The sequence below is a fragment of the Macrotis lagotis genome, chromosome 3 (assembly GCF_037893015.1).
Source record: "Macrotis lagotis isolate mMagLag1 chromosome 3, bilby.v1.9.chrom.fasta, whole genome shotgun sequence".
Lineage (NCBI taxonomy): Eukaryota > Metazoa > Chordata > Mammalia > Peramelemorphia > Peramelidae > Macrotis > Macrotis lagotis.
The window spans coordinates 262,682-287,247 of NC_133660.1; the positions used below are offsets into that span (position 1 = coordinate 262,682).

General features: G+C 53.2%; 1 protein-coding gene and 2 pseudogenes across 2 annotated transcripts; all 3 read left to right on the forward strand.

The window, feature by feature from the left end:
- The first annotated feature begins 983 nt into the window (after positions 1-983).
- On the forward strand, positions 984-20,617 carry LOC141515931 (GTPase NRas-like). Of its 2 annotated transcripts, none has more exons than XM_074227344.1 (2): positions 984-1,406; positions 19,370-20,617. In XM_074227344.1, exons 1-2 carry the CDS (start codon positions 1,023-1,025, stop codon positions 19,946-19,948), a joined length of 963 nt encoding a protein of 320 aa, XP_074083445.1. In that variant the 5' UTR covers positions 984-1,022; the 3' UTR covers positions 19,949-20,617. The 2 variants fall into 2 exon arrangements, with proteins under 2 accessions (XP_074083445.1, XP_074083444.1); XM_074227343.1 differs by lacking the exon at positions 19,370-20,617 and adding an exon at positions 2,372-3,579.
- LOC141515930 (GTPase NRas pseudogene) lies at positions 5,785-7,229 on the forward strand (annotated as a pseudogene).
- Positions 18,254-24,372, forward strand: LOC141515932 (GTPase NRas pseudogene; annotated as a pseudogene).
- The last annotated feature ends 194 nt before the right edge of the window (positions 24,373-24,566 follow it).

Here is a 24,566-nt window from a genome sequence, read left to right on the forward strand (position 1 = left end):
CAGCCTTTTCAGGTTCCAGGAGTCAGGGAGAGGAAGACCTGGAGGTCAGGGTGGGACCAGGCCAGCAGATCTTTGACCCAGAAGTGGAGGAGACATCCTTGGGCTAAGAGGGGAACAAATTGGGAAATTCTAAGGTTCAGGGGAGAGTCTGAGAGGAAACTGGGAGCTGCTGTCTTTCCCCGGGGCTAGATTGAAGCTGGCAGGAGCCAAGGGGGAGCTAAAGAGAGGCGAGATGATGCCAGTAGACGTTGTGGAGCAAAGAACTGGGGCATGAAGTGGAGCAAGCTGCCCTGTGCAGCCTGGGGAGGAGAGCCGGGCTGGGGGTGGGGGGACCTGGCTGGGGATGGGCAATGTGTGACAAAAGAACATTGGACTGAAAATCTTGGCCCACAAGGCAAGGGGGAATGCATGGGCCTTCGTTGTCCTCAGAAAGGGCTCGGGGAGGAAATACCACACCCACTTAAGAGCCTGAGGAAATCTGTCTTACCTAGAGAAAAAGGAGAAGGAAGGGCCGGGATGAGGGGGAATGGGGGAAGGGGAATAGGGGATAGAAGAGAGGGAAGACCGAGGGAGAGGGTCCTCGGATACCCACTTTTGGACAGGGCCAGCATGAAAGGAGGGAGAGAACAAAGTAAATGAGAGGGGGGAGGAAGAGAGTGGAGGCACAGCGAGTGATAGCAACTGCGGGACCAGCAGTGAAGCCCCTTCTCGGGGGCCTCGGGCTGCCCAGAGGCAGGGCCCTCGGAATCGGACCACCGCCGGAGGGGCACTGTTCTCCTCCTCCACCTCATCCTGTGGGGGCTACGCTTCCTCTCGTAAACACCTTCAATTTGCCTCAAAGTATGGTGGAAACAAGGTAGAGCTCAGCTGGCACGCCCACCCCTTGCGGACCAGCACCCGCGGCCACTGTGGTGAAGAAGGGGAACACAAGGAAAACGATGCTCGGCCACAGCAAGCACTGAGCGGTCCAACCTGTGCCAGTGGGCACCCAAGGGCCCCGTCTGCCTGCCAGGTGGCCGGCCATGCCCGGGCTCGGGGCTATGCGGCCTCCACGCCCGCGGGCCCCACTGGCTACAATGTGGCAGCTCCAGGACCCGGCGTTCCAGGCCTCTCTCGGGGGCCCCTCCCACGGGGCCCATCCACCTGGCCCGACCCTCCCGGGCCAGGCCTGCACGTGGCCCCGGGGGCCGGCCAGCCCGGGGGGGGCGGGGCTGCGCGGAGGGGGGGGCGGGCTCCCCGGAGGCCAGGGGGCGTGGGCGCGGCGCTTCTGGCCCAGAGAGCTCTGGGGGGAGATGCAGGCTGCAGCCGAGTCCGCTTGCCAGGACTGCCCCCCCTTTCTGTCGGACCCCTTACCCTCGGGGCCCCCACGGCGCCTTTCCGATCAGCTCCGTGGCCTCCAGAACAGGGTAAGTAGAGGCAGGGTCTCTGAACAGATCTGGCGAGTGACCGGGCTGGGCGGTGGGCTGGCAGCCTCAGCGGAGTCCCCGGGGCCACACTGACGGGGGGCGGCCCTGCCCCTGCAGGGGGTGGGGGTGAGCCGCACTGCCCTTCCGCGCTCCTCAGGCCCCTCGTGAGCTGGGTGGAAGGACATGGGGAAGGTCTCTGAACCCCTGCTCTTTGAGCACGACTTGGGTCCGGGAGGGGGATGAGGTGGGAGGTGGGGGAGGGGTTTCCTGATGTGGAGGTTCAACCAGAAAGGAAAAATGCCCCAAAGGCCTTTGCCTCCTCTGCTACTTGTGCCCAAGGTGTCGAACCAAGCCAGGATCCATCTTGGACCCCAGACCAAGCCAACCAGGCCTATGATTTACTCAGGGACCTTGGGGGTGCAGAGAGCCTGAAGGCATGGGGGGATCTCCCCTGAGAAAGGAGGGCAGTGACCACGACCCTCTAGAGGGAAGGTGGGCAGTGCCTATTTAGTCCCCCTGGAAGGATGAGGAGTTGGCACATTCTTGGGTCCTTGGGGGGGGGTGAGAGCCCAGGAGATTGTGTGATCCTGAACCCCAGACTGGCTCTAAGCAGATAGCCCCCTATTCCTTGTTAGGGATTCTCATGCAGGAGCCACCCAGGGGCATCAGAGACCTGTACCCCAGGGCCTGGCACCTGCTCTCCAGGAACTCCTTATAATGATGTTGAACGAGTGAGCATTGTTTCTGGGGACCTGGCCCTAAATTGAGACTGTGGGTGCATCCAAAGGACTCCTGCTAGGGACTCTTAGCCTGCCCTGCTTGGCCAGGGGCAAAGGATGATGGGAAAGGAGGGGCCCCGAGTCTAGGTGTCAGGGAAGAGATTGAGGAGGGCTCTGGAGAGGTACAGTGGTGGCCTAGGGTCCCTCAGCTGTCACAGGCTCCCTCTGTTGTCCCCGTCTCCCTAGGTGATCAGCAGGGTCATGGCTAAGTACAAGCTGGTGGTGATGGGCAGCCGTCAGGTGGGCAAGAGTGCTCTGACCCTCCATCTAGTCAAGAACTGCCTTACTTGGAAGCACGACTCCGATCTGGGAGACACATACCGCACCTATGTGGTGGTGGATGGCCAGCCCTGCCAGCTGGACATCCTGGACACCCCAGGAAGTGAGGATCACCCCATCAGGCAGCGGCACTTCATGCACTGGGGACAGGGCTTCCTCTGCATCTATGCTGTGGATGACGTCAAGTCCTTTGTGGATGTGCAGATCTTCCGGGAGGAGCTGGGCAGGGTCAAGGGCAACGACTACCCTATTCCCTTCGTACTGGTGGCCAACAAGACCGACGTGGCTGACCAACCAGTGAGCCGGTCCCTGGGCAAGGGAATGGCCAAGAGCTTAAAGGTGCCTTACATGGAGACCTCAGCCCAGAACCGGCAGGGTGTGGAACGGGCCTTCCGGGAGCTGGTTCGGGAGATCAGGAGAATCCAGGAGGGCATCACCCCTCCTGGGCACGGCTGGGGCTGTGGGCCCAAGCCCTGCACAATCCTGTGAGCCTGAGCCTTGCATCCTTGGTCCTGCCCCCCCCCCCCAGCCTCCATCTGGCTTGGCCCACTCCTCTGGATCCAGGCCCTGCTGGGCCTCACTAAAATGTTTCTAGGAGACTCTTGGGAACTCTTCATAACCTCTCTTCTTTGCCTTTGGGGATTTTTGCTTTTTTTTCCTTTGGAGAAGGGATGACTATCTCACTGCCTTGATATCCCCACCATGCCAAAGATTCCCTCCTCCTCCTGTCTAAGCCGTTCCCTGAGTTCCCAGGCCCCAGAGTCAGTGGGCCTCTGGCTGCTTTGTCTCTCGACTGGCACTATGGCCTTTCCGCCTCAGGGGGCTGGGGGGGCTTTTCTTTCTTGGGCTTTCCTTGCTATACAAAATCATGGTGCCCCAATAGAAGCTCTGACTTGAGAACAGCACCATCGAGAATGATTCTCCTTTCTGCCCCTGATCTTGGAGTTTTGTTGTCTGGGGCCAGTTATAGTCCCTGGGGTGGTCCAGAAGGCCTTGTCTGGGGTGTTGGGGAGGAATCCTACCTTGACACAGCTCCTATTCAGGGTCCCTCCAAGATCTGACACAGGGTAGTTTTTTGTATGTGTGTCCACCTTTGTCTTAGACTAGCATTTCATTCCTAGGGGGGGATGGTGGGGGTGGGGGGGGCTGTTCTCTGTAGGTGGGAGACATGGGAGTTAAGTGACTTGCCTAAGGTCTCAGGGCTAGTCAGATGGGTACTGGGATCTCCTCACCCCAGGTGAGCTCTCCATCCTCATCAGCTCCTGATTTTTCTGTCTTGTTGCCTCTAGGAGATGGTGGGGGCGCTGGCTGTGAATGTCCTGATAGAGGCTGGCACAGCTGTGGGTCAGGTGGGGTCTGGCTACACAGGGGCCTTTGGTCTGGGCATCCCTGAGCCTCCCTGGGAACCCTGGTGTAGAGGACAGGTGGGGCATCCTGATTCAGCTGAAGATTGGGGGTGGCGGGACACAATGAATGCAGCCTACAGGAACTTCCTCAACTCTGCTTCACAGTCGGTGACAGTTTTTGTTCAGGCTTTGTCAGAAATAAAGGCTGTTAGGTTGTTTCTGTGTTGGTGTTTCTTAGGGAGCAGAGTGCTTGGGCAGTAGTAACAGGAGGGCAGTATGGCTTCGGGGAGAGAGACAGCCTTGCAAGTTAGTAAGGCATGGGGATTTTAGCTGTGGGAACTCAGGTCTCAGTCTCCTCATCTGGGAGATGTTGGGGGGTTGGACTGGATGGCCCCCCAGGTCCCTCCAAGCTCCAAGTTGGGAGAAGCATACCTGATCCCCTTTCACGCCTGAGCTGGCTCAAACTCATTTTCCTCCCTACCCCCTGACCCCCAGTCTAGTGATTGTTGAAGGGTCAGTCTGTGGGAAGGGTTTGGGGATCCCCTGCAGGCCTCGGAGGGGCAGACACACTGCCCTGTACGTGGGCTGATGGGTCCTTCCTATGCTTGGAGCCAGAGGGGTGTCAGCCTTCTGCCAGGCATCCCCCCATCTGGGCCTCTTTGTTTTCTAGGCACTTTGGGAGCTGGGCTCCCCAGGCTTGGTTGGTTGGGTTTTTTTTTTAAATTAGCCCTTACCCAAGACGGCAGAGAAAGGCTGACCTGGCCAAGGGGTGTGAAATCTGCCTGTGACCCATGCTGCCCTTTTGGGTCTGCTTCAACTAAAGCTTGGGCTCTTCCTTTGCCTCCCCAAAGAACCTGGAAAAAATTTTTTTTGTAACAGCATTTTGTTCTTGTCCCAGAACTGCCCCCAGGGATTTGCCCCCAAATCCCTGGCACATAGCTTTCACTTCCAGGCTTCATACCTCTAGTTGGCATGTGCCAGAGTTGAGGCTCCCAGGGAAAGGAGATGGCACCTGGACTGTGCTGTGACCCCACCAGGGTAGGCCTGGCGCAGCCACAGGGGCAGGGGAGAGGGATTGGGGGGCCTCAACCTCAGCAAAATCCAGGGTCCAGGGACCTCAGGTTTTTGGCAAAGGAATGAGCAGGGAAGACCCCTAAGGTTCTGGGGGGGGGGGATAAGAGGTGGGGTGGGCGGAAGGGAGCTGGGGAGCAGTGGGGGCAGGGCGAGGGAAGAGAAAAGATCAGAGGCTGAGGTAAAGCCAGAGCAGGGAACCAAGCTGCTCGGGCTACAAGGTTGGTGCGTGGCTGCGGTCGGATTTGAACTCTACTCTCTGCACGGCACTCCCAAGAAGAGAAAGACTCCAGTCTAAAGGGGGCAGGATAAAAGGAGGGTGCTGCTGAGGGAGAGGGAGGGGGCAGACGGTTTTAGGATGACAGATGTTGGGGGGAGTGTCAGAAAAGCCAGGATGGCAGAGAAGGGGCCCCTCTGCATCTGAGGATGGAAGCCACGATGAGTGGGGGGCGGGTAGGGTCCAGAGGTGGGGAGATGCGGAGGAAGACAAGTAGGTACCAAAGAGCGGGGCTTGGGGATTGAAGGGCCAGGATCCCCCCTCAGCAGTAGGGTTTGGGAGGCCTAGGGCCCCCTGCGTTCGAAAGCGGAGCCTGCTGCTTCCTCCTGGGACATTGAAGTGGGGGCCCTGGGGGTGTGCAGAAAGGTGCTTGCTCTGGCCACTTAGGGCCTGGGGCTCCTAGAATGCCTGAACGTCGAGGGGAGGCGCCGCCCACAGACACTGTCAGGTACGTTCTTTCTCTGGGGATGGGTTTCCCAAATCCCAGGGGAATGGGTGGGCGGCTTTCCCCAATTGGGGGGGCGGGGCTTTATGTTGCCAGGTGATGGGTGGGGAGGGGGCGGGCTTCCCAAGAGGCACCGCGTGGTGGGGGGCGGGCCGTCCCCCAGTACTTGAAGCTGGGGGGGGCTGGAGAGTCTTTCAGTCTCCCTAACTCTTGAGTTCTTCCCTGTGTTCCTTTTCGCCAGGCTTCCTGGCTGATAATTCCGAAAGGGTAAGTAGAGGCCTGCGGAGCAGGGCTGGGGAACCAAACGGGGGAGGCAGTTAGTGGGTCAGCCCCCCACCCCACGTGTCTGGAGTTGCATTAGTGCAGGGTCGCGCAGGGATGGGGAGGCCGTCGGAAGTCTTGGGGTCAGCCCCGGGTCCCAGGTTTAGGAAGGTCCCGCGGTCCATTCCTGAGGCTCCTCTAAATCCGGGATTCCTGAGGCAGGTGGGCAGCCGGGTGGGTGGAGTGCAGGGCTTGCGGTCTAAGTGATCCGAATTCAACGCCAGCCTTACCCACCTATTAGATAGGTGAATCATGACAAAGCTCTTTGGTTCTGCTGGCCTCAGTTTCCCCAGCTGGAAAGTGGGAACCAGCATGTGTGGCCGGGGTGATCGAGCCCGTGCACCGTAGCCCCCCCCCCCCAATCCATGCAGGTTTCCTTTCCCCTTCCTTCCGTACTCCCCAGGTAGGCAGCTGGGGCAGAGCCGAGATGCTGTACAAGGTGGTGCTGCTGGGCAGCTGGGGCGTCGGCAAGAGCGCCCTGGCGGTCCGCTTCATCCAGAACCGCTTCGTGGAGGACTACCAGCCCACTATCCGAAACGTGTACCGAAGGTACCTGGTGGTGGCCGGGCAGCGCTGCCACATGTCCATCGTGGACACCGGCGGAGCCGAGGCGTTCCAGGGCCTGCGGGAAGACTGCATCCGCTGGGGCCATGGCTTTCTCATCGTCTACACGGTGGACTACATCAAGACCTTCGTGGACGTGAACCTGTTCTGGGAACAGCTGCAGAGGGTCAAGGGCCCCGGTCGGGTGCCTGTGGTGCTGGTGGCCAACAAGGTGGACCTGACCCACTGGCTGGTGGACACTGACTTGGGCCAGGAAGCAGCCAGGAGCTTCGGGGTGCCCTACGTGGAGACCTCCGCCAAGACCCGGCAAGGCGTGGTGAAGGCCTTCAGGGAGCTGATCGTGGAGATGCGGGGGGGCCAGATCCCCGTGGTCCAGCGGCCCTTGTTCCAGGAGCCCCAGGACCACCCCCAGCCTGAGCCAGACCAGCATCACAGGTCCAGGCATTGTACCATCCTGTGAACAAGGTTTCCTGCCCCAGCTGCTGCCCCCTTCTTCCTTCTGTGTGTTCTTTTCTGCATTTCTTGGGGGGGGGGGCCCTACTAGACCCTCCCTAGGTTCTCTCCAGGAGATTGTTGGTGGGACCCATCAGCGTCCCTGGGCCAGCTCAGGAGTGCAGGTACAAAGGGCTTTGTGCCAGTCTCCTGTGTGAACCAGGGTGCAAGCGGGAGGGGCCTCGGGTTTTGTCACAAAGTTACTTTTCTCATTCTCAGGTTGATTACAAATAAAGATGTTACTGTGTTTCCAGCTGTGTTCCTCCTTGTTTGTCCGGTGTGCTGGGGGCAGGAAGGGGGGGCAGTGGGAGGGTCCAAGGGAGACAGCCGGGCAGGGGCTTGCTTCTCAGAACCTCAGTTTCCTGATCTGCAAAATGGGGCTTATAGCACTTGACCATGCAGAGTTGGGGGGCTGTCAGAGGAGACATAGAGGCCGAGACTGGGCATCACTGCATAACTTGCCTGGCTTTCCCCTTCACAGTGGGCTGGCTCAGCTGCTTCAGGCCCCTGATCGGAGCCCTCCTCACCCTTGTTGGCAGATCTCCATCATTTCTAGTTGGGCCCTTGCTTAGCCGGCACTCATCCTCTACTTCGGACAGTAGCTGACCTGGTCTCTAAGAAAAGCCAGTTCCGCCCACCCCTCCCCACCACCTGGCACTGGATCTCCTTTCTCTCTTCCCGGATGTCATACCCTTACCCCTTCTCAGTGGATCTCCTGCTGACTAAATGCTCAACTTTATCGTGAGCTGGTCACTCGCTGGCATTTCTAGATCTCCCAGATGGGCTCAATCCTTTCCAGCTCCCAGTTCTTTGATCTGTCACCCTGGGAGGGGGATTCTGTTATCACTGCCACTTCACAGAGGAGGAAAGGGAGGCTGCTAGAAGTTCGGATTTGCCCAGGGTCACCATTCTTCCTTGCCTGTGGAGACAGGTGTGGACCCGTTCTCTGTGGACCCACACTCTGGAGCCCGCTCAGTGGACCCCTGCTCTGGCTGCTCCAGGGTCTCAGCCTCAGAGCATCCTCTGGTCACTGGCAGCTGCCAGTGGGAGAGCTGGTAGTGAGGGAAGAGAAGCTGGAACCCAGGCATCTTGGGCTTGGGGGTTCCCAGGGTGTGTGTGGGGGCAAGGCAGGTCAGCACTCCGCTGTTCCAAGGCCACGAGGGGCCTGGCCAGTCTGGGCCGACCAGGCCCCGGAATTCCTGCCCCCCATGGGACCCTCCTGGACTGGAGGTTCACCCCCTTTGCAGCCAGCTTCTCTGATCCAGGTCTCAAGGTCAGGATACAGGAAACAAGATCCCCTGTTGGGAGCTGATCTGGGGCAGGAACAAAAGCCTTCCAGACAGAAGATACCTATGTGGAAATATGTTTTCCCCTCTCTGACTAACCCACCCCCACCCCCACTGCTGCCTCCTAGTCCCTAGTTGAGTCTACTGGGTGATTTGATCTCTGATTCTGAGGTCACATCTGTGGAGGGAGTGGAGGGAGCTTTGGCCCTTCTCTGGTTTCTGAGCTGAGATGCAGGGGATAGTCCAGGGTGTGTGAAGGTACCCTTCCACTGCAGGCCAGGCTGGGTGCTTGGAAAGGGTCTCACCATTCAAAATTTGGGGTTGAGGATTGAAGGAATGCAGCTTTGGGGGGAGGGACCTGAGAACAGGGCGTGCCCCTCCCAGTCTCTCTGGGAGGCAGAGGGACCAGGATCCAGGCCCCTACTCAGCCCCAAATCTGTGTCGTAGTCAGAGGCTCCCTGTCCCTGCTCCCCAACTGCCCAGCCTGGGTCTTCAGGTCCGTGCTCCCTAGGATCCACCCCCCCCCATTTCAGAACCCATGGGGGTGGCTGGGACACGCTCCTCCCCAGCCTCCTATGTAAGGACAGACAGAAGCACCTCTGTTGTCACATGAGGAGCTCCTCAGGACCTCGGGAGGAGGGGGTTAGGGTCCCCAATTCGCCAGAGAAGGGGGGCCGTAGTGGGCTGAACCTTTGCCCAGGGTCACCTAGTTAGTGAGGGGCTGAGGCAGGATTAGAACTCAGGTCTTCCTGACTCAAAGCCCCATGTGCTCTCTACAGAGATTGCTCCCTCACTTTTCCTCCCTGTTAGGGCCAGGTCTAGTAGGGGTCCCTTTGGGCTGAGGGGAAAGGGATGCGGATGCCCACTGGATGATTTCCGGGGCCCAGCTCCCCCTCTTCTGTCCAGCATGCCCCCTTCAGCTCCTCAGGAGCCTCCCCCCAGGTTTAGCAGACCCTTCCCCCTTGCATCTTGGGAGACTTTGGAATCTTTGCTTCCATTCATCAGGGTGAGCTCTTGGGGTGGGGGGAGTCCTTGTAAGCCCATGGCTCAGCTTGGCCCTCTTCCAAGCTTCCCCTCCAGGGCAAGGGAGTTGCTGAGTGAACCCCAATCTTAACTAAGGAATCCACTTTCCAGCCTAGGACTTCTGCTCCTCTCCTTTTGGAAGGTGCCAAAACATAGAAGGCAGGCAGCCTGGTCCCTCCTTACTTTGAGTTCAGATAACTACCTTGCCCTGGACTATACCTAGCACCCTCTTTCTTGCCTCAGTTTCCCCTGCTTGAAGTGAAAGAGTTGTCTCAGCAAAGCTCTACCCTGGAGTGATGATAGGAAAGTTTGGAGGGCGTGTTGCCAGGAGGAGCCTCTGGCCAGGAGGTGGAGTTAGAGAGCCTCTACAAGGACCACGGGGTACCACAGGGAAGGGGAGCCCCATGCTCTACAGGGCATAGCTGATGCTCTCCTTTCTTGGCCTCAGTTTCCTTCCTGTCAAATGCGGTTCTTGGACTGGACAGCCTGGGTGGGACTCACTCATTTCTCTTTTCTTCATGGATAGTTTCCATTTTCACCAAGTAAATGGGGTTCATTTGAGCCTCCACCTCTGACAGCCGATAGGCTTTGAAACACACTTTAGCACTCTGACTTGTTCTTTTATAGCCTTAAACCTGGGGCTCCGGGCCCCTGCCTCCCCTTCTCCATCCCTCTGGGACTTGTTTGCCTCTCTGTTTAACTCTCTAGCAGAGCCTCCCTCAGCCCAGCCTCCAGTTTCATTTTCTCTTAAAGCTCAGACCCTCTCTCAGTTGGGGTGATTGATCGCCCCCCTCCCTTCCTCCTTTGACTCTGGTGTCAGTCATCTTCCCCAGCTTCTGCTGTTTGGGGTTTTTTAGTCAATGATGGCTTACACTTGGTGGAGGTCCTTCCCTCCCCAGGGAAGTCTCAGAAGATTTTCTTGGTACTGTTGACCATCCACCTTGTTCTCTGCTGATTAGGGTCCCTCTGACTGGGCTGGTCTAGTCTCAGAGTGCCGCTGAAGCTCCCAGGCTTTAGAGAAACCAAAAAAATCACATAATAAAAACCTGGCTGCCATTGGCTTAGCACCTTGTCCCTTTGTTCCCTTGTACTGCTCTGCGAGGCTCGTGCTATGAGGATCCCCATTTTACAGATGGATAAAAGGAGGCAGGTTAGGGTTCAGGGATTTAGCCAGGGTCACACCTGAAACAGGACTTGAACTCGTCTTCCTGAGTCAGACAACAATGCCCTTCCCAGCCCTGAGTTCTTTCTTTGCCTTCCTTTTTTTGAGGTGGTCTTCTTTTGTCCTTCTGCAGAGGGTGAGATTCAGCTCTGAAATGGGAAGTTTCCCCTCCCTGGCTCTGGAGATTTGTGTTCATAAGAACCTGGATTAGCCTTGGAAGGGACCCAGCTGAACCTGAAGCTTCTCCCCCTCTGGGTCCTCTGGGCTCCTTGACACCCTCCAAAACTGCTGAGACTCCAGATGCTGGGGCTTCTGTGGATTCTGGTGGGTACTTGAGCCCCCTGAGAGCAGTCAGCTAGACTTAAGGAAATAAAGCTGAAGGCTGAGAATCCAGAAGAGAAATAGCCCAGGGTGCTGCTTGTCAAACATTACCAAGCTTTTGTTCCCTTTCCTACTGACTGCATCAGACACTGAAATGGAGCACAATTTTAACAAAATACGCATTCTATTCAAACCCATTCTAATAAGCCCAGTAGCTAGGAACATAAAGTATTTTCATGAAAAGTACTATTTTCCAAAGCCAAAAAATAGGGAGAAGAATGTCATTTTGTTTCCCATCTTTAAGTCTGGTAATGGAAGGGAGAGGGGGGCTCCCCAGCTTTCACCTTTCTGCCTCAGTTTATTACTATATGTTCAAATTACAGGCAAAAAATCTTCCTCACACCATTCAGTAGTTGGAAAAGAAAAGAGTATTTTCATAGGCAAATAATATCAGAGGAGTGTTTTGAAAATCCTTCTGACCACTGCAGTTCCCAGCAGGGGTCTCGGGGTCCACTAGTCATTCTAAAAACTGTCCCTTTTAGTTCAACTCTAATTTTACAGAGGGGGAAAATGAGGCACAGTCAGAAGGAGACTTCTGCCAGGCAGCCTGGACCCCTGGGACTACAAAGGAAGTGAGCTAGGTCAAATTGGCATCTTCATTCTATTGCTCCACCTAGCTGAAGCAGTGAATACTTCTTACTTCCCTTACTCCTCTCCAATGTGGTTGAGTTGTTCTCACTTAGTGCATGTGTGTGCAGGTGGGTTGGGGGTAAAGAGACCTGAATGTCAGTATGTCCGTATGTTCGGGCGAATTCGGTTTCAATGGGTCACCTTCCTTCCATGAAGGAGGGCGTTTAATAGCAAAGAGAAATATCCTTAGACTGGAGAGATGAAGTAAGGAGTCTGACCAAGGCATTTTGGTCCAGTTGGGGAAACTTCTGTCAGGGTGGACAGTCCCCTTGATGCCTGTCCTCCTCTCAGTGAAGAATACAAATTCTGACTTCTGGAAAGCTCTACCAAAGTACAAGTTGGACTGTTTTATGTGGAGGAGATCCGCAGTGGATAACACTGCTCCACCTAGCCGTCCCGGAAGTGAAGTCTTGAAATCTTTCCCTACACAATAAAACTATCTCTGTGAACATGATAAAGAATTTTTGAGAGGCTCAAATGAGATATTTCTCAAATTCTTAGCCATCTACTGAGACATAGCAGGTGCTGCATAAATGTTTGCTTTCTTCCCCTCTCATATGAAAAAACAACAACTATTCATTGAAGGAATGCACAAACATTCATAAAGACAAGTATTTTTAGCTGTAAATGACAGTATCATTACAAGTTATTATTTACGTTTGATGAAATAATTTGATTTTCATTCCAACTAAAAAACTAATTTCCTGTTTTCTGGTGTTTCCTGAAAACTTAAAGATATCACACTTTCAGCAATTACAACTGGCAGACTGTCCTAATTCCTGCCCTTGCTCCCGGTGGAGTTCTCCATGTGGAAGAAGCCTTTGGGTCTCATCATCTGCCCCAACAAAATTTTCCAGGAAATGAAGAAATCTACATCATCAATCCATCACATATATATTAAACGAAGAGTCAATGGATGGAGTTGGGAACGGGAAGCCTTCCAGCACTAGAATAAAATGAAGTTTTGGCTGAAAAGACTTCATCAATTCCTGGCCACTCTCCCCTGTGGTCAATGCTGTCCTACGTTCCTTCATTCATTCCACCAAACATACATAATAGAGTTGTTTTTCAGTTATATTCAACTCTTTATGTCTACATTTAGGGTATTCGTAGCAATGATAATGGGAAGTTTTGATTTCCTTCTCCAGCACAGTTTACAGATAAGTAAACTGAGGCAAACAGGGATAAGTGACATAGAAAAGGTCACAGTCAGTAAGTGTTTAAGGTCACATTGCAACACAGATGTGTCTCCTGCTCTATCCACTGAGCCACCTTGGTTGATTCTTGTCCTTTGTTATTGAAGAAGATCAAAATGGCATCACTATGTTAGAAACATTCCACAGCGTGTCCAATTGTGATTGATGAGACCCATTTGAGCCTGGAATGTTCTACCACAGGCCTGGCACAAATAGCCCAGGGTGTTAACTCTAAACGTACGAATGTCACGTTTCTCTGATCTTCTTCTGCCTTGTTCATAAAGAGTAGTGCCCTCTCTGATGGGGGCACACCATGCCAGGTGGTCCTGTGCCAGTGTCTCCCTTTCTGCATAATCAATTCTAAAGTGTTTTTAAGGGTAAAAGGCTTTTACTAATTTCTCTTGAAAATACAGGCTAAGGAGAACAGAGGTCACTTCAGTTGATGATACATCTGCACACTTTGCAAGATCCCTAGCCGTCAAATAGATATAACCCCTTCCACACTAACCCTCCTCTTAAAACACATTAATTTGAATTGATCCCATTTCACCATATGTCCCAATGACTCAAGAAATTATAAATTTCTAGAAAGATAAACATTTTCTGATAAAATTAAGAAGTTTATTAGTTCTGGTTCCACAATCTTCAAAATCAGAAGGAATAGGAAAAAAGGTCAAGAGAATCATTTAATTTGTAAGATATTTTTTACAACAGGTATAGATTAGGAAGTTTCCTCCCCCAAACATGTCTGCTACCCCTGTGTTCATCTAGGCAATGTGAAGGAATGCATTGGTTCTGGTGGTGAAGAGAACTGACCAGATGAGATTAGTCTGAACCAACTAATTGTGAGACTTTGTGTTCATTTCCCCTATTTCACGTGCTTTTACAATGTCCTTCCCATGAAGCTTGAGACCAATGGCTCTTTGGATCTTGCCCAAGACCTGGTTATTAGGAATGGCCTGTTTGCACTCATAGTCAATGATAACTTGGGGTTTTTCATTGATTTTTGTAACGATATCCTTCGGTGTCATTCCCTTGCTCTTTTGGCCCTGATGGATCAATTTGCCCACTCCTGGAGTGACCCTGCCATGAGGAAGATCCTCAGTGTTGTTTGGTTTGGTCAACAGTCCATTTCTTGGAAGTCTCCACATCTTTTCTTCTCTGAGCTTCTAAGTCTGCCTGCTTGGACTTGGTCTGGGCTGACATGGGATTCTCTTCATGCATTACTCTCACCGTGTCTCAGTCGCCCTTGGTCGCAGTGGGAACATGAAGGGGAAGTCTCCACTCTCAGGGAAGCTGGACTCAGGAGCAATGCAACACAACAACAGGCCTGCCAGGGTCACTCACTACTCTTCTCACTCATTGGCCTATTCTAAAATTCTTAAGAGAGACCTTTAGGGTTTTCCAGTAGTGCAGTTTCTGGACTCCTTAAGAGGGTTTGCCTTATGTGAGTTCTCTATAAAATAAGTTTTTGACTAAGTATACATTTGGCATGTCATTAGCGTGACCAAGTACATTGTATCTGAGCTCTTTGTTGGAATGTTTGAATACTTGACAGTTTAGCTCGAGGAAGGACCCCCACTATTGGGTAATGATCAGAATTGCCCAAGACAGTTTAAATTGAAGCTGCCATCTGGTTGTCAATGTAATAGACTACACTTCTTATTACTTTAAGACATCACTATTTTGTGGAGAAACACTTCTCCTCCTTGACGACTGCCATGTCAAGGGGAGAGAGCTTGCCTAGTGAAAGTATGTGCTCTGCTTAGAGGGTTATTCCAGATAGACAGGTCCTAGTGGAAAGTCTTGAGAAAAATGATTCAGTGGAGAAAGTAAGGACAGACCATCCCTGTATCTTTGCCAAGAAAATCCCATGGGTAGGGGCAGCTAGGTGATGTAGTGAGTCTGGAGGACCTGAGTTCAAATCTGCCCTCAGGTACTTAATAATTACCTAGCTGAGTGACCTTGGACAAGTCTCTTAACCCCATTGTCTTGCAAAACCAAAAAAAAATAAATCCCATGTACTGAAATGATAAAATAAAACAGGACTTTGGAAGATGAGTTGAATTTTAGAGAAAGCAAGGGAAATTCCTGAAAACATCTACTGTTTTTTCATTGACTACATTAAAGTCTTTGACTGAGTGGATCCTAAAAATGTGGTCAATCTTCAAAGAGATGGGAGGACCAGATTATTTTACTTGTCCCTTGAAGAACCTGAGTGCTAGACAAGAATTTAGACAAATGTTGGAGGTGATGTGGAAAAATTAGGCCTCCTTGCATTAGATCTCGTTGTTCCCTCTGCATTTACTTCTCCACACATGGGCCTTGGCCATCCAGGGAACACAAAATGTGGAGCCATATGATGGTGCTCCTGGAATTAAGGGGGAAGTAGGGAAAGGGGATGGATTTGGGGAGGGAAAGAGAACAAGTCTAGCTTTGGACATGTTGAAGATAATAGATTAGTATTATATCCACAACATCCCCTTCCAAATGTGTAATAGGCAATCGGAAATTAGAGATTGGAGGTCATCAGGGAGAGTAGGACTAGAGAAGTCATTTCAGACCTTTTAGCCTTAAACCCACCTGAGGTCGGTGATATCATTAAGTGAAATAGTAGAATAGATATGCCTTGATCTGCAGGCAGCCTCTGTCTCTTTTGCCTTGGATGACATTTTCCATCACAAATCTTTTGTTATTTTTAAAAAATTTTAATTATTTATGGCAATGTGACTTGCACAGTGTCACCCAACTAGACAATTACTAAGTTTCTGAGGCCAAGTTGAAACTCAGGGCCTCCTGACTCCAGGGCTGGTATTCTATCCACTGTACAAGGCTTTTCTTTTTTCTTTTTTCCTTTGTTCATTTAAAAAAATTTACATCCATTTAAATATGCTCATATCCAAGTTACAAAATTTCCCTCCACCCTTCCTTCCCACCCCCTTCCTGTCATTATGGACTAGCCAGGTTATCATTTTACATACATATTTTGTGAAACATATAAATTCGTCATTTTGGGCATGGGGAATTAGGATTAAGGTAATAGATACAAAAGAGATCCTGTTTATAAAGGGTTCATCAGATTCAGTAGGGGGGTTTTCTTTTTCTGTGTGTTTTGTTTTGTTCTTCTTCCTCTGGATGGGGATAATATAGGACATTACCAGTCTAATACTACCTAGCACTCTGGACTGTGGAGAGGAGTTGATGCCATCAAGGTTGTTCATCTCATAATGCTTTTGATTGAGTACATTGTTCTCTTGGCTCTTCTCCACTTCGGTCAGCATTAGATCCCCGAAATCATTCCATGCTTGTCTAGAGTCTGACCATGTGTGGTTCCTTATGGAACAATAATATTCCTTACTATTCATGGACCATAACTTGTTTAGCCACTCCCCAATGGGCATCCCCTCAATTTCCAAGTCTTTGCCACCACAAAAAGAGCTCCTAGAATTTATTTTGGAACTTGTAGGTCTCTTCCCATTTTTTTTCAACATTTCTTCTGGATAGAATCCTAGAATTGTAATTGTTGGCTCAAAGGGTATGAACAGTTTTATTGCTCTTTGGCCATAGTTCCATATAGCTCTCCAGAAATGTTGGAACCACTCACAACTCCACCAGCAGTGTCTCAAGGTCCCAATCCTCCCAAACCTCTCCAACACTGATCATCAGCCCTTTTTCTTATCTGGGCTAATCTAATAGGTGTGAGAGGATACCTCATAGTTCCTTTAATTGTCATTTTCTAATCAATAGTGATTTGCACCATTTTTCCATATGCCTATATATAGTTTTAATTTCTTCATCTGAATACTGTCTGTTCCTATCTTTTGACCATTTATCAATTGGGTAATGACTTCTGACCTTACAAATTTGGTGCAATTCTCTCAATATTTTAGAAATGAGATCTTTACTATACCTCCTGGTGGTGAAGATTGTTTCCCACATTTCTGCCTTTCTTCTAATTTTAGCAGCATTGATTTAATTAGTGCAAAAATCTTTCAATTTAACATAGTCAAAATCATTCATTGTGCAGTTAATGTGCTCTAACTCTTGTCTTGTCATTAAATTGATCACAGATCAGATAGAATATATTTTGGCTATTAATTTATCTATGATATATCTTTCTCTATGTCTAAATCCTGTACTCATTTTGACCCTACTTTGTTATAGGGTGTGAAATGTGGATCTATGTGTGTTTATTTTCTCTTTTGCTACTTTGCTGAATTTGTGAATTGTTTCAAGGAGTTTTTAAGATGATTTTCTTGGGTTCTCTAGGTATACCATCTTATCATCTCCACGAAGTGAAAGTTTTTCTTCTTCACTGCCAATTCTTATTACTTTGATTTCTTTATCTTCTCTTATTGCTACTCCTAGCATTTATAATACTAGATTGAATAGTCACGGTGATCTTGGGCATCCTTGATTCACCTTGAATGTATTGGTAATGCTCTGAGTTTATTCCCACTAAATGTAATATTTATTGATGGTTTTATATATTGTTTATTATTTTAAGGAAAACTCCATTTACCCATAAATTTGCTAGTATTTTTTCAAATAGGAAGGGATGTTGCATTTTCTCAAAGGCTTTTCCAGCATCTATTGGGATAATCCTTTAATTTCTGTTGGTTTTACTATTAATAGTTTCATTATGTTGAGTTTTTTCCTAATGTTGAACCATCCCTGCCTTCCTGGTATGAATCCAACCCAATCAGTGTGTACTATCCCGGGAATAACTTGCGGTAGTCTCATTTCTAAAATTTTGTGTAAGATTTTTGCACCAATATTCATTAGGGAGAGAGCTACGATGCTCCTGGTCAGTCGCCACCCCACCTCACTCTCCAGTGTGGTCCTGCTGAAGCTCCCTTCCCTCAGCATCAGTTCCACCTTAGGGTCCTTGGCTCTCAATCCTCCACCATTGGGATGTGCCAGTCTTTTCAGGTTCCAAGAGTCAGGGAGAGGAATACCTGGAGGTCAGAGTGGGACCAGGCCGGCAGATCTTTGACCTGGAAGTGGAGGAGGAAATTAAGCCAGAGACATCCTTGGACTAAGAGAGGAAGAAATTGGGAAATGCTAAGTGTGAGGGAGAGCCTGAGGGAAAACTTGGAGCTGTTGTCTTTCCCTGGGACCAGATTGAACCTGGCAGGAGCCATGGGGGAGCTAAAGAGGCACAAGATGATGCCAGTAGAAGTTCTGGAGCAAAGAACTGCGGCATTAGGTGGAGCAAGCTGCCCTGTGCTGCGTGGGGAGGGGAGCCGGACTGAGAGGGGGGGAGGGGGGCGGGAACCTGGCTCGGGGGGTGGGGATTCTGTGAGAAAACAACACTGGACTGAAAATCCACGGCCACAACAAGCTCTGAGGAGTTCGATCTGTGCCAGTGGGCACCCAAGGGCCCCGTCTGCCTGCCAGGTGGCCGGCCATGCCCGGGCTCGGGGCTATGCGGCCTCCCCACCCGCGGGCCCCACTGGCTACAATGTGGCAGCTCCAGGACCCGGCGTTCCAGGCCTCCCTCGGGGGCCCCATCCACCCGGCCCGACCCTCCCAGGCCAGGACAACACATAGTCCCTGGGGGCAGGAGGGGGCGGACTTCCCGGAGGCCACGCGGCGTGGGCGCGGCGCTTCTGGCCCAAAGAGCTCTGGGGGGAGAGGAGGGGGCTGCAGCCGAGTCCGCTTGCCAGGACCGGTCCCTGCTTTGTGTCGGACACGACTCTACGGCGCCTTCCCGCTTTGCTCCGTGTTCTCCAGAACAGGGTAAGTAGAGGCAGGGGGCCCTGAACAGATCTGGGGAGTGACCGGGCTGGGCAGTGGGCTGGCAGCCTCAGCGGAGTCCCCGGGGCCACACTGAGGTGGGGGGCCCTGCCCCTGCAGCTGTGGGGGTGAGCCGCACTGCCCTCTGTCCTCCTCGGGCTACTTGTGGGACCTCCTGAGCAGCGTGAAAGGAGATGGGGGGCCCTGGAAGCCCTATTCTCTGGGCACAGCCGGGGGTGGGGGGGTGGGGGGCTGAGTCCTGGGAGGAGGGGCAAAACTTCCAGATGTGAAAGCTCAAAAAGAAAGGAGGTAAAATGATCCAAAGGCCTTTGCCCTCTCTACAAGATGTGCCAAAGGTATAGAACCAAGCCATGATCCAACTTGGAACCCAGACGCAGCCAAGCAGCCCTATTAATTACTTTAAGTCCTTGGGGGTGGGGAGAGACTGAAGGCATGGGGGCACTGTGATGTCCCCTAATTAAGGTAGACAGGGACCATGATGCTCTCTAGGGAAGGTGGGGAGTGCCCATTTACTCCTCCTGGAAGGACACAGCACATTTTTGTGTTATTTGGGGGGTGAGAGCACAGGAGATAGAGTGACCCTGAACCCCAAACTGTCTCTGAACAGATAGCCCCCTGTTCCTTGGTGGGGATTCTCATTCAGTAGGGACATCAGAGAGCTGTATCACTGGGACCAGCACCCTGCTCTCCAGAAACTCCTTATAATGATGTTGAATGAGTGAGCATTGTTTCTGGGGACCTGGCCCTAATTTGAGACTGTGGGTGCATCCGAAGGACCCCTGCTAGGGAATCTTAGCCTGCCTTACTTGGCTTTGGGCAAGGGATGATGGGAAAGGAGGGGCCCCAAGGCTAGGTGTTAGGGAAGAGATGAGGAGGGCTCTGGAGAGGTACAGTGGTGGCCTAGGGTCCCTCAGCTGTCACAGGCTCCCTCTGTTGTCCCCGTCTCCCTAGGTGATCAGCTGGGCCATGGCGCAGTACAAGCTGGTGGTGATGGGCAGCAGTGAGGTGGGCAAGAGTGCCCTGATCCTCCAGCTGGTCAATAATTCCCTTGTGTCAGAGCACGACCCCACCCTGGGCGATTTGTACCACACCCATCTGGTGGTGGATGGTGAGCCCTGCCAACTAGAGATCCTGGATGCCACAGTCAGGGATGATTGCCCCAGCCAATGGTGGCCCTTCATGTGCTGGGGGGAAGGCTTTCTCTGCGTCTATGCTGTGGATGACATCAAGTCTTTCGTGGATGCAGACATCTTATGGAAGGAGCTGTGGAGGGTCAAGGGCAGTGACCACATTCCCTTCGTCCTGGTGGCCAACAAGAACGACTTGGTTGAACGCCAGGTGACCTGGGCCCTGGGCAAGACAGCGGCCAAGGGCTTCAGGGTGCCCTTCATAGAAATCTCTGCCCACGACCGGCAGAGCGTGGAGGAAGCCTTCCAGGAGCTGGTTTGGGAGATTCGGAAGGTCCAGCAGAGCCTCACCATGGCTGAGCAGGATGAGGAATGCAGGGCTAAGCGCTGCAAGATCCTATGAGCCCATGCCTTGCTCCCCTGGCCCCTGCCTCAGTCCCCCCTGGCCTCCAGGCTTTCATCTGGCTTGGCCCACTGCTCTGGGTCTGGACTCTACTGGGCCTCACCAAGATGTCTCCAGGAGCCTCTTGGGAACTCTTCATCTCTTCTCCCCTCGGGCTTTTGGGATTTTTGTTTTTTTTCCCCTTGGAGAAGGGAGAGCCATCTCAATGCCTTGGTATCCCCACCAGGCCAAAGACTTCCCTCCTCCTCCTCCTGTCTAAGGTCTCCCTTCGCTTCCCTGGCCCCAGGCGCAGTGGACCTCTGGCCACTTAGTCTCTCATCGGGCACTGTGGCCTTCCCATCTCTGGGGGCTGGGAATGGGGGCGCTTTTCTTTCTGGGACTTTCCCTATTATACAATATTATGGTCCCCCAATAGAGAACCTGACTCTGGAGAGCAGTTACCTATAGGGGGGCCTGAGGGGTTGGGGTGTGGGCCTGTTCTCTGTAGGTGGGAAACATGGCACTTAAGGGACTTGCCCAAGGCCACGGGGCTGGTCAGATGGGTACTGTGATCTCCTCACCCCACGTGATCTCTCTAGCCCCATCAGCCCCAGTTGCCCCTGATTGTTCTGTCTTGTTGTATCTGCTTCACAGTTGCTTACATTTCTCATTTTGGGCTTTGTCAGGAATAAAGGCTGTTGGGTTGTTTCTGTGTTGGTGTTTGTCAGGGGCCAGAGTGCTTGGGCTGGAGTAACCTGAGGGTAGTATGAGCTGGGGGAGAGACTAGGGTGAGGAAGTTAGGAAACCATGGAGATTTTAGGTGAGGGACCCTGGTCTCAGTGTCCACACTGGGGAGAAGTTGGGGGGTTGGACTGGATGGCCCTTCCGCCCCCTCCCCCCCCAGGCTCCAATTTGGGAGGAGGGCACCTGATCCCCTTTCCCACCTGAGCCGGTTCAAACTCATTTTCCTACACCCCCCCCCAATTAAGGAATTGTTGAAGGGTCAGCCTGTGGGAAGGGCTTGGTGATCCCCTGCATCCCTGCAGCCCAGATGGCTCAGTGACCACCACCAGGTGCAGGGCTCGGAGGGGTGGACGTGTTCTCTACCCTGTCCATGGGCCCTCCCGTGCCCAGAGCCAGAGGAGTGTCAGCCCTGTGCCCAGTGATTTCCAGTGTGGGTCTCTGTCCTTTCCAGGCAGTTTGGCAGCCAGGCTTCCCAAGGCCTGGCCAGGCCTGGCTGGTAGGTTTTATAAATCAGCAGCCCAGGGGAGGGAGGGTTCTTCACTGTGTGGCTGGTGTCTGTCCCTGGTGGATGGGGGCACCTTGAGAGGCTCCTGACTGCACCAAGTCCTCTAGGGTTTTCCTCCCAATCTGAGGCCTGGATCTTAATCATGAAAGCCTTGGAACACAAATCCGGAAGGTGGGGGGAGTAAATGTCCCCTTTCTTTGGGGTCTGGAGCCTGAGGATGTCTTCAGGAGTCCAGTAAGAAGGATCACCCATGCTGCCCTTTGGGCCTGCTTCCACTAAAGCCTGGGCTCTTCCTTTGCCTCACCAAAGAAGTGTATAAAAATAAATCTTTTTTAAACAGCATTTTGTTCTTGCCCCAGAATTGCACCCAGGGATTAGCCCCCAAAGCCCTATCACATGGGCAGCCTCAGCCACAACTGCGAGGCTTAAAACCTCTGGTTGGCATATGAGAGAATTGAGGCTACCAGGGAAAAGAGATGGCACCTGGATTGTGCTGACACCACCTGAGCTACCTAGGCTGAGCTGCAGGGCCCGGGGAGAGAGATTGGGGAGGCTCAACTCCAGCAAAACTGAGGGACCTCAGGTTTTTGGCAAGAGAATGGGCAGGGAAGACCCCCAGGGATCCTGAGTGGAGACAGAGGAGGTGGGGTGAGGGAAAGGGATTGGGGAGGATGCAGGGCAGGAGGGGCATGAGGAGGCATGAGATAAGTTCAATGTGTCTGTGGAAACATTTGAACCCGCCTCTCTGCACAACACTTCAAGAAAAAGACTCCAGTGTAAAGGTGACCTGGACAGAAGGAGGGTGCTGCCAAGGGTGAGGGAGGGAGAGGGCTTAGGGAAGGATGGAGGGTTGGGACCCAGGGACGACTGCCTGGTTCAGGGTGGGGCCTGGGCAGCACCCCGGAGGGCAGGAGGATCCAATACCTGGAGCTTTCTCCCCAGAAGCCCCCAAGGAACAGGCCCCTTCAGAGGAGCTGCAGCAGAGTGTGATCTGGGTCTGAGTCTGCAAAGGGCCCCCCCCCCACTGCCCCCTCCTGCCCAGGGCAGGGCTGGAGACCTGGGTGTGGCCCCCCTCATTGCAGGTGGGTGATGTCACATGCTCACAGCACCTGGCCGACCTATTGGCCAAAAGAGCCGGGGTCCAAGAAGGTCAGGCAGGATGGTTGTACCCAAGGCTCAGGGGCTGGGTGGGACAGCTTTTCTGTAAACAGGGGATTTACTCAACTTGTTTCCAATTGCTTTGAGTACACTGGGTTCTCTGCAGCAGGTAGACCTGGGGGTTATGGTCCAGCCCGGGGGGGGGGGGTAGGGGAGCCGGGGGGCCAGAGAAGGGCTGACAGGCCAGGGGAAGGGGCCCCTCTGCAGGGTGGGCTGAGGCCGGGGCAGGGTGGAGCCTGGGGAGAGAAGAGCCAGGACCCACCTGCTCAGAAGCAGAGTTGGGGAGGCTTGGCCGACTCTGGGCTGGGACAGGGGAGCCTTCTGCTTCCTGTGCTGGACATCGAAGTGGGGGCCTGCTGCTGCAGAAAGGTGCTGGCTCAGGGGCCACTTGGGGGACCCTGAACTTTGGAGGGAAGAGCTCCCCAGGTATGTGGGCACCGAGAAGCCCTAGGGATTTGGGAGTGGGTTTCCCAAATCCACTGGGGGGGGCAGGGCTTTGTGAAGCCAGGAGATGGGGGTAGGGAGGGGGCAGGTATCCCAGGAGGCTCCATGATGTGGGGGCAACCGTCCCCCAGTACTCGATGCTGCTGGGGGCGGAGGGGCCTCCAGTCTCTTCTTCTGAATTCTTGATTCTGTGCCTCCTCACCAGGCTTCTTCACTGACAATTCAGAAAGGGTAAGTAGAGGCAGAGTGGAGCAGGGAAGGGGCAGCAAAGGCAGGAGGCAGCTAACAGGTCAGCAGGTTAGCTCATGCCCCACCTCCACCCCATGTGTTCCTGGGTGCCTTAATGTAGGGGCCACACTCTGAAGGATTAGGGAGCTGGTCAGAAATCTTGGGGTCAGACCTGGGGCCCAGGTTTAGGAAGGACCTCAGACTGATTCTCAGCCCCCTCTGAATCCGGGGTCCCTGGGGCAGGTGGGGAGCCGGGTGGGTGGAGTGCAGGGCTTGGACTCTGCATGACCCAATTTCAAAGGTCTTCACTTCTGTTGGCCTCAGTTTCCCCATCTTTACATTGGGTTTGATGACAGCGTGACTGGCCTGGGTGGTGTCACTGCCAGTGAACTGTAGCCCCCATCACTATGGGTTTCCCTTTCCCCTTTCTCCCATAGCCCCAGGTGGTCAACCAGGTTCGGAGCCAAGATGTCCTACAAGCTGGTGGTGCTGGGCAGCTGTGGTGTGGGCAAGAGTGCACTGACCATCCGCTTTCTCCATCACCACTTTGTGGAGGAATATGAGCCTACTATTAGAGATTCGCACCAGGGGCAGCTGGTGGTGGACGGGGAGCCCTGCCAGGTGACCATCATGGATACCTCTGGAAGGGAGCTGTTCCGGGACCTGCGTGAGGATTGCATCCGCCGGGGCCAGGGTTTCCTCTTCGTCTACAATGTCAGCAGCTTTAGGAGCTTCGTGGATGTGAACGTCTTCCGGGACCAGCTTCGGAAGGTCAAGGGCATTTATCCGGTGCCCATTGTATTGGTGGCCAATATGGCAGATGAGGACCGCTGGGTGGTGGACTCAGACATGGGCCAGGAAACGGGCAAGAGCTTTGGGGCACCCTACGTGGAGACTTCAGCCAAGACCGGGCAAGGTGTGGAGCAGGCCTTCCATGAGCTGGTTCGGGAGATTCAGCGTTTCCAGGCCCTGCAAGGTTTGAGGGAATCCCAGGCTGAAGCTTTGCACCATCCAGTGAGCTGGTGCCCTGCACCCTGGTCCTGTCCCCCGCAATGGTTCTGACCCAAGACCTGCCCCTTTCTTCCTTCTGCCTGTTTTTTTCTGCTCTCCTGGTGGGGAGACCCTGCTGGAGCCCCCAGGTTCTCTCAAGTTGAGTCTTGGTGGGACCCATCAGCATCCACCTAGGGGTCCGGGCATCCCATCAGCATCCACCTAGGGATCCAGGCATCCCTGTGCCAGCTCGTGAGTGCAGGTCTAGAAGGCCTTGTGCCAGTCTACTCTGTGAGCCAGGGTGTAAGGGATTCTGCAGCTGCCCACCTGGGGGAAGGGGCATTGGGTCTCCCAAAGTTATTTTTCTTGATCTAAGTTTTATGAGGAATAAAGACCTTTGAGTTGTTTCCAAGTGTGTTCCTCGTGGTTTCTCCGGAGCAGCTGTGCTGGGGGCAGGAAGAGCAGGAGGGCAGTGGGAGCACCCAGGGGAGAGAGCTGGGCTGGGGAGGCAGGAAGGCAGGGGACTTTAACAGGGAGACACTGGGCCTCAGTTTCCTCAGCAGGGAGCTG